The 9705-nt window shown below is 44.0% G+C and overlaps 1 protein-coding gene across 1 annotated transcript in view; it reads right to left on the bottom strand.

The window, feature by feature from the left end:
* Positions 1 to 9705, bottom strand: part of cxxc1a (CXXC finger protein 1a) — a 28425-nt gene extending 18720 nt beyond the window's left edge. Inside the window, exons 1-10 of the mRNA XM_047365909.1 lie at positions 9512 to 9705; positions 8968 to 9110; positions 7753 to 7853; positions 7540 to 7673; positions 7292 to 7447; positions 6669 to 6854; positions 5605 to 5715; positions 5317 to 5534; positions 5040 to 5247; positions 4843 to 4953 (exon numbers count right to left, since the gene is read on the bottom strand). Coding sequence (XP_047221865.1) covers positions 4843 to 4953; positions 5040 to 5247; positions 5317 to 5534; positions 5605 to 5715; positions 6669 to 6854; positions 7292 to 7447; positions 7540 to 7673; positions 7753 to 7853; positions 8968 to 9110; positions 9512 to 9514 — 1371 coding nt within the window. The 5' untranslated portion in view covers positions 9515 to 9705. The remainder of the gene's footprint in view (positions 1 to 4842; positions 4954 to 5039; positions 5248 to 5316; positions 5535 to 5604; positions 5716 to 6668; positions 6855 to 7291; positions 7448 to 7539; positions 7674 to 7752; positions 7854 to 8967; positions 9111 to 9511) is intronic.

Below are 9705 nucleotides of genomic sequence, written 5' to 3'. Positions count from 1 at the left end.
ATCTTTCTGATTCTGGCATTAGAAAAATGGTTCCTATGGGAACACAGGGAGTGAATCTGGACAGCCCACAGATATCTATTCAATTCAATTCAGTTTATTTATATAGCGCCAATTCACAACACATGTCGTCTCAAGGTTCTTCACAACAGTCAGGTTCATACATTCCTATTAATCGTAACCATTGAACAGTTCAGTCAGATTCAGTTATTTATTCAAATTGGATAAAAAGTTTTTCTATCTAAGGAAACCCAGCAGATTGCATCCAGTCAGTGACTTGCAGCATTCACTCCTCCTGGATGAGCATGTAGAGACAGTGGACAGTCACTGGTGTTGACTTTGCAGCAATCCCTCATACTGAGCATGCATGTAGCGACAGTGGAGAGGAAAAACTCCCTTTTAACAGGTAGAAACCTCCAGCAGAACCAGAACCAGGCTCAGTGTGAGCGGCCATCTGCCACGACCGACTGGAGGTTTGAGAGAACAGAGCAGAGACACAAAGAGAACAAAGAAGCACTGATCCAGGAGTACTTTCTATGGGAAGGAAAAGTAAATGTTTATGGACATATAAGCTTTATCAAAAAGGAAAGTTTTAAGCCTAGCCTTAAAAGTAGACAGGGTGTCTGCCTCACGGACTAAAACTGGGAGCTGGTTCCACAGGAGAGGAGCCTGATAACTAAAGGATCTGCCTCCCATTCTACTTCTAGAGACTCTAGGAACCACCAGTAAACCTGCAGTCTGAGAACGAAGTGCTCTGTTAGGAACATATGGACCAATCAGATCTCTGATGTATGATGGAGCTAGATCATTAAGGGCTTTATATGTGAGGAGGAGAATTTTAAATTCTATTCTGGATTTAACAGGGAGCCAATGAAGGGAAGCTAAAATAGGAGAAATATGATCTCTCTTTTTAATTTTCATCAGAACTCTTGCTGCAGCATTTTGAATCAGCTGAAGGCTTTTAACTGCATTTTGTGGACATCCTGATAGTAAAGAATTACAATAGTCCAGCCTTGAAGTAACAAATGCATGGACTAGCTTTTCAGCATCACTCCTGGACAGGATATTTCTAAAGTATAGTAAAGAGAATTGGCCCAAGTACTGAACCCTGTGGTACTCCACAATTAACCCTGGAGTTTAAAGATGATTTATCATTTACATGAACAAACTGGAATCTGTCAGACAGATAAGATTTAAACCAGCCTAGCGCTGTTCCCCTGATCCCTACAGAATATTCCAGCCTTTCTAAAAGAATATTATGGTCGACTGGATCAAATGCAGCACTGAGATCTAACAGAACCAGAACAGACACAAGTCCATTATCTGAGGCCATAAGAATATCATTAGTGACTTTCAGCAGAGCTGTTTCAGTGCTATGATGAGCTCTGAAACCTGACTGAAACTCTTCAAACAGGTCATTGCTGTATAAATGTTCACACATTTGATTAGCAACTATTTTCTCAAGAATTTTAGATAAGAATGGAAGATTGGATATAGGTCTGTAATTTATTAAATCATCTCGATCAAGCGAAGGTTTCTTAAGTAAAGGTTTAATTACAGCTACCTTAAAAGCCTGTGGTTCTGATCCATTTACTAAAGATAGATTAATCATATCTAAAATGGGGCTGGTAATCAGAGGGAACACTTCCTTAAATAATTTGGTTGGGATTGGGTCTAACATACAAGTTGAAGGTTTAGATGAAGCTAATATTTCTGATAACTCAGGAAGCTCCACAGGATCAAAACAGTCCAAACACAAATCAGGTTCTGCAGTTATTTCCAATGTTGTCTCACTTGCTGAGGATGAAGTAATCATCTTCAGGAGTATGTCAAAGATTTTATTTTTAATAGAATCAATTTTATTTAAGAAGAATCCCATAAAGTCATCGCTGCTAAGAGCTAAGGGAATGGATGGCTCAACAGAGCTATGACTCTGTGTAAGTTTAGCAACTGTACTAAAGAGAAACCTAGGATTATTCTTGTTCTCTTCTATTAATGATGAGAAATAAACTGTTCTAGCTTGGTGAAGTGTCTTTTTATACAACAGTAGGCTATTTTTCCAGATTAAGTAGGAATCCTCTAGGTGTGTAGAGCGCCATTTTCTCTCCAATTTTCTAACATTGTGCTTTAAAGTACGCAGCTCTGAATTAAACCAAGGAGCTAGCCTCCTATGAATAATTACCTTCTTTTTCAAGGGGGCTGCATTGTCTAATGCATCATGCAATGATGAAGAAACACTATGAACAAGAGAATCAATGTGTGAAGGGGCAGAAACAGAATTATTGCCCTCCACTGTGTTTTTCTGTAATGAGGAAATTAAAAGTGGAACAGATTCTTTAAAGGTTGTTACAGCATCGCCTGATAATGATCTAGTATAATGAAATTTTCTTTCAGGTGTGGAGTACTCGGTTAAATGAAACTCAAAGGTTATTAAGAAATGGTCAGACAGGACAGGGTTATGAGAGAATATTGTTATGTCTTTACACTCAATGCCATATGTCAGCACAAGGTCCAGAGAATGAAGACAAAGGTGGGTAGGTTTGTTAATGTTTTGATCAAAGCCAATTTAGTCTAAGATAGCATTAAATGCTATATTTAGGCTATCACTTTCAGCGTCAACATGAATGTTAAAATCCCCCACTATAATAACTTTGTCTGTATTTAACACTAAATCAGATAAAAGGTCTGAAAACTGATCTAAAAATTGAGAGTAAGGACCTGGTGGACGGTACAAAACAACAAACAGAAGAGGTTTTAGTGCTTTGCAATTTGGATGAGGAAAACTAAGGATTAAATATTCAAAAGAGTTGTAGCTATTGATTGGTCTGGGACTAGTCAATAAATCAGACTGATTGATGGTTGCTACTCCTCCTCCTCGCCCAGTAATTCGAGGAATGTGAAAATTTAAATAATTATTAGTGTTGACTCATTTATAGTAACATAATCCTCTTGCTGCAGCCAGGTTTCTGTGAGGCAAAATAAATCAATCTGATTGTCAGAAATCAGGTCACTAACTAGCAAAGTCTTTCAAGAGAGAGATCTTATGTTCAGTAGGCCACATTTAATTGTTTTATTTTTCTTTTCGGTCTGAGTTGTGTTTATTTTTATTAGATTTTCCTGATTTCCTCCATTTAGATTATTTTTTAATCTATTCAATTTTGGTCATGGGCGAGACACTGTCTTAATAGGGTAATGGGTGGGTAGCAGTACAGAAGCTGCAGAGAGGAGTGTTAAACTACAACCCTGCTTCCTGGTCTGAACCCTGGGTTGTCAGAGTTCTGGAGAACTAATAAATTCGGTCAGATTCCTAGAAAGAAGAGCTGCTCCATCCAAAGTGGGATGGATGCCGTCTCTCCGGATCAGACCAGGTTTTCCCCAAAATGTTCACCAGTTATCAATGTAACCCACATTGTTTTCTGGACACCACCTAGACAGCCAGCGGTTGGATGACAGCATGCGGCTAAACATGTCTGTGATTTTATGCTGCCTAGTTACATAAGTCCAGCTTCTTGTTTTGGTGTGGTTCTAAATAGTGAACCTGTGGGATGTATCTGACTGAGCTCAAGACATAGAACCAGCTTTACTGAAGGACTTCTGGGGTTTATCTCCAACAGCTTTTAACATCTCAAGTTCAGTCATGTTGAATGGAGAACATTTGAAAACATCAGTATTTAAGGCTTACCACAGATTCTCAGTTGGATCTAGGTCTGGACTTTGACTAGGCCTTTCTAACACATGAATCTGCTTTGATATAAACCATCCATAGTATCTCTGGCTGTATGTTCAGGATGGTTCTCCTGCTGGAAGGTGAACCTTCACCCTAGTCTCAGGTCTTCTGCAGCTTCTAACAGGTTTTCTTCCAGGATTGTCCTTGATTTAGCTCCATCCATCTTCTCATCAACTCTGAACAGCTTCCCTGTCCCACAACATGATGCTGCCACCACCATGTTTCACAGAGGGAATGGTGTGTTCATGGTGTTGGTTTTCCTCCACATAGAATTTTTTACCTGTAGTTATGGTTTCCTCTAACCAGAGGTCCGTCTTCAACATGTTTGCCGTGTCTCCTACATGACGTGTGACAAACTGCAAGCAGGACTTCCATGAAGGTCAGATTTATGGAGTGAATGACTAATAGTTGTCCTATGGGAGAATCTCCCACCTGAGCTGTGGATCTCTGCACCTCCTACAGAGTTACCATAGGCCTCTTGACTGCTTCTCTGATTAATCCTCTCCTTCTCCAGCCCGTCAGTTTAGGTGGACGTCCATGTCTTGGTAGGTCTGCAGGTGGTCCATCCTCTCTCCATGTTCAGATGATAGATTGAACAGAACTTTGGAAGATGTTCAAAGCTTGGATGTTGTTGTAGAACCTAATCTTGCTTTAAACTGAACCAGAACTTTTTCCCCGACCTGTCTGCTGTTGTCCTTGGTCTTTATGGTGCTGGATGTTCTCTAATGTTCTCTAAAGAACCTCTGAGGCCAGAAACAGAACGATCTGCAGTCAGATTCTGACTCAGTCGCAATCACCTGGACTCTGGTCACTGATTAGGAAACTTCTGAAGGCAGTGGGCTGCACTGGATTTTATTTCGGGGTATCAGAGTAAAGGAGGCTGAATACAAATAGAAATGTTATTTAGTACAAATATTCTAATTCTTACATCATGACCCTTCTACTTTATTATGCCTACTTTTTGTTGGCCTGTCACATACAATCCACTGAAATTTGAGGTTGGAACGGGACAATATGTGGGAAAGTTCTGAGGGTGTGAATATTTCTGCACACTGTATAAAATCTTAGAGACATTTGGACCTCGGTCAGAAGCTCCCTTCCTGTCTCTGGGAACTCACCTTAGCGTAGCACCTCTCCATGTGTCGCAGCGCCACCTTTGGGTTGATGGGGTGGCTGCAGGACACACAGAAGATCTGCAGGTCTGTGTCGTCACCATCTCCTTCAGCGACCTGCAGACAGACAGAAACAGGTTACCGATGGGTCAGAGACAGGCCAGCAGGAGACTGGGCTATCGCTCGCTCTCTGGGCCTCTAACCTCCTCATCATGTTGGACCTGCTGCTGCTTGGCGTTCCCGATAATGGCTTCTAGTTCATGAAAACGCTTCTCCATCAGCGTGAGGCGGAGCCTGGCGGCCTGCTGCTCCTTCCTGATTCGCTCCAGCTGTCTCCGCCCCATCTCCTCAGCAACACAGGGACTCTGCTGCCACTGCTGGATCCTCTGGGGCAGGATTTCATAGATCCGGCTGTGAGACACAGACAGAGTTAGAGGCATCTCCAATTACTGGGTACGCTTGTGTTCAGCTCTTACTCACTTGGCGGCCAGTTTCATGCCGCAGTCTTCAGAGCAGTACTTGGAAATGCTCCTAGCTGGTTCAACGCAGCCCGGACCCAGACACTGCCTCAGAGCGCTGCCCATCTCTTTGGTCCCGCCCTCCCCTGCTCGCTCGCTGTGTCGCACTTTCTCCCTATGGCGCTGTTTCACTTTGTGACGCCGCGGTTTCGCCTCTTCTTTGGGAACAGAAGTGGACTTCTGCAGGAACACAGGTGTGTTAGTGACCTCATCACTGACATCAGAGATCATGTGTTCTACCCGCCTGAACCTTTTTCTCCGGCTTCTTGTCTCGTCTCTTCACGTGCTTCACCTTTACCGCCTTCTTCCTCAGAGAGTCCGACTGAGCGTCCTCCTCCTCCTCCTCCTCACTGTGCCACACCTGCAACAGAAAGAGACATCACAGAACAGGAAGTTGCTCCTTTATGTCTAATTGGACAGGAAGTGGCTCCATGATGAGCTTATAAATAAGGAGCAAAGTTGGACAACCAGGTCCAGAGTTTATCCGGTTAATAAAAGAGTTATCGGGCTGCGTTATAAAACAGCTTTTATTCTGATCTCTGCTGCTGTGTTTTAGTCTGTCTGATGTCACCCGGAACATTTGTTATACCACTCGTTTTGCCTTAAATGTTGATTGTTTATCTAATTTCCCGCCACATTCTGGCAAACTTATTTTAACCACAAACATCAACCTGTTCTGGTTCTTTCTCTAACATAATGTGAACTCACATCTGCTAAGCACTGGTCCGATGTCTCGGTGCTCAGCTCCGGTGGCGGTCTCATGTTCTGTTGTTTTAGTGGTGATCATGTCGTGCTTCGTCTGATCACAGGGTTAATCTACTGTTTTTACACTGAGGAGCCAAACTGCAGCATCAACCTGGGAACTTGGCTGGTCAAAAGTAATTTCTACCGTTGTGTGATGTCAGAGGTCAGCTGTGGGTTCACCACTACATCACAGGGTTGAACATTAACACAATGATTAGGAACCTCATTTTAAAAATCACGATGTATACCGTATAACGAGACAGACTCCATGTATAGAGAGACATAATTTTTAGGTCACATCACCCAGTCCTATCTGCAACCACATGGAGATGATGCCACGACTATTCAGGCTTCTGGTGTGGACCCACCAGGACAGTCAGGTGCTTCCCTAACAACAAAGCACAATGGTGCAGCAGATCTTCTACTGTGGAGAGTGCAATCTCTTCTGCAATCATCTTCTGGGGCAGCAGCATCAGAGCCAGAACTAAAAAAGCTGATAAAGACGTGTGGTTCTGTTCTGGAGCTTACTTTGTCAATAAGTGGATCCCTGACATATGATTGGTCACTCACCAGGTCTCCGTATCCAGCGGCTTTGTACTGCTCATATAGTTCCAGCTCGCTCTCACTGAACCCTTCTTCCTCCTCCTCTTCTTCTTCATCACCATCGTCTGAAAAGTGCCCCGCCCCCTTTGCAGACAGGCCCCGCCCCCTGCTGCCATTCCGACTCATCTCTTCGTCTCGGACTCGAAGCATCTTCTGCTCAAAGACAAAAATCAGCACAGCGTTATCAGCGAGCATTCAGGAGGAGGACTCGGCTCCACCCATCACTGTAGCAAAGCCTAACACAACGGGCTGTGATTGGCTGATGAGACAAGCTGGACAGCAGTCAGGTTTGGCATAAGAAGACTTTTGAGGTCATTTGTGTGAGGTTTTATAATTCATAGTTGTTGACATGCAGGAGCAGCTTTTCAAATCCAGACTAAATCCAGGGATGAGATTCCAAATTCCAGATGAATTACAGTGATAGAGAAGCAAAACAGAGAGAAGGGAGGAGGAACTCTGGACCTTCTCTGGACCCTCTGAGTTGGATCATAAAGGTCAATAAACTGACTGAAGCTCCTTTAAAAACACCTCTGGCTGGTTTTCTCCTACAGCTGCTGGTTACTATGCCAAGCAGGATGCCGCTGACGTACCCGAGCTCGGACCTCACACTGTCGAAGGCGACATTTCTGCCGAATCTTGTTTGGACCTCCAAACTTCTTCATGTCTTTGCAGAAATCGCATTGAGCGCAGTCCTCCGTCCTCAGACAGGCATCGCATTCTCCACACATTCGGGCCGAGCGTTTGATCTGCAGGCAACAACAGGTACAGGCATGTTGCATTTTAACAACACCAAGGGGAGCCAAAGACTTACAGGATAACCAGGTTTTTTTCCGGTTACCTGAGAACCCCGCCTCCTATCGATTTTGGGCTGGGGGGTGGAGCTTCTGTCTCCATCCGTTCGGTCATCTTTCTCAGGCTCCGTCTCTTTGTTCTTCTTCTGACGGTATTTGATCTCCAAAGACGAGTCCTTGTCTGCAAACAACACTCAGCTGTAACAACTGTTTCTGCCAGCAGGGGACAGATGTTGGACACGATGGTGCTCAACACTGACCTCTGCAGGACGGACAGAACCAAACTCTGATGGCTTTGGCTGCTTTCTCTGAGACACCGACACACTGACCGTGGAACCACTCCGTGCAGCTGTCACAGCCTCTGATGTACACACACACACACACACACACACACACAGGAAGATCTGAATCATTAGAGGTCCAATAAGGTGCAGTTCTTTCAGAACATCTAGAGCTCTTGTTGCCTTCTGGCTTTCCATAGAACTGCTCCTCCTTTTTATTACCCCCTTATTTAACCAGGAAGTCCCCGGAAGACCCAGAAGACTGGGTCAAGACAACAGCCACACACATCAGAACCATGTAAAACAAAGCAATAATACACAGCTCCTCCTACTACGGTTACCCTACATGAGGGATTCCTAATGTGGGGGTCAGAACCCCTGGGGAGGTCACGAGACACCAAGTGGGGGGTTGTCAGATGATGTTCAGAATCATCGTGATGTGACCGCTGAATGTATGGAAGGCAAAAAGGGACAAACTTAAATAAATATGGGCGCGGCGCTGATGGTGTAGAAGTTAAAGCGCGCGACCATATACGGAGGCTATAGTCCTCGAAGTAGCTGTCCCGGGTTCGAGTCCCAGACCCGGAGACATTTGCCAAATGTCTCCCCCTCTCTCTCTACCCCTCTTTCCTGTCTGCCTACTGTCAAAATAAATAAATACAAATAAATAAATAAAAATAAAGGCCACTAGTGCTGAAAAAATATCTTAAAAAAAAAAAGATTTTAATAAATATGAAATAAATAAATGTAAAATGAAATATCCCATTAAATAATTAAATAATATATGATGAAATAAATAATCAAATGTTATTAAAAAATATTTATTTCAAAATACATAAAATTATGTCATTCTATATTTTTTAAATAAATATAGAATGTAAAAATTCTATGTATTTTTAGGGGGTCCTGAGTGTCCAGTGTTATTTTGCGGGCCACAGGCTGAAAGGTTTGGGAACCCCTAGGTGAGCGACCCGTTAACCCCGGTTTCCTGCCGTGGGACACAGTGGCACCGGTCCTCTTCACATTAAAGCAAAAACAGCAGGAATCTGTAAGGGGGTAAATAGTTTTTTAACAGTTCTGGGTGTTGCTGCTTCACTGGTTGGTGATCCACAGCAACTGGAGAAGGTTCCAGTTATTCAGAGCAAACAGAACCCTTTATCCAGACCCCTTTCAAATATCTACTCAGGTTCTTACATCATGAAGCAGTTGATGTCTGGTTTTCTGCACAGGCAGTAAACTGGAGCGCTGGGGGTTTCCATGGCAACCTCTTCTCTTCCCTCTTCCTCCTCCTCCTCCTCCTCCTCTGGGCCCAGCTCGGTTCCTGCAGCCTCCTCAGACTGAAACAGACGAAACACTTCAAAATAAAAGCCCGAAGGAGATTTCTGGGACCAGAACCAGAAGCCATTGGTCTGAGTGGTTCCAAGTCCACAGATTCTGAAGTCATAAACAGAATCCAGCCCACAAATAAACATCTGATTCTGATTCTTGCATGGTTCTGCACGGACCAGGTCAGACAAGGCTGATTCTGTATCCAATTCCCCGTCAGGTCCAGAATCGAATAGGTCAAATCTGGTTCAGAACCAAGACGGACTGTGAGGTTTTAAGGGCCGCACTGCGTTCTCTGTACCCTCGAACCAGGTTCGGTTTATTTTTCTGCACATTATAGAATCCGGTTGTTTTGCTGGAGCTGCACAGGTTCGGCTCGGCTAGAAACTTGCGGGTCATGCTGTAGACTTACCATGGGAGAGTTCGGAGGTTCAGCTGCTCAAGTCTTGCCGCAGCTTGGTTTGCTCCCTGGTTCAGAACCAGAACCTTCAGGGTTCTCTTTGTTTTCGCTGCATTTTCATCCTCCTCTTCCTCTCCAGGTCATAGCACCGAACACAAAGAAAGCGTGGCCCGAGGCGCCCCCTGCCGTTCGGATCTCCGCACTGC

This window comes from Girardinichthys multiradiatus, chromosome 1 (assembly GCF_021462225.1).
Source record: "Girardinichthys multiradiatus isolate DD_20200921_A chromosome 1, DD_fGirMul_XY1, whole genome shotgun sequence".
In the NCBI taxonomy this organism is placed as follows: Eukaryota; Metazoa; Chordata; class Actinopteri; order Cyprinodontiformes; family Goodeidae; genus Girardinichthys; species Girardinichthys multiradiatus.
The sequence above is the reverse complement of the archived record's forward strand: the minus strand, read 5'-3'. Positions and strand labels throughout refer to the sequence as shown.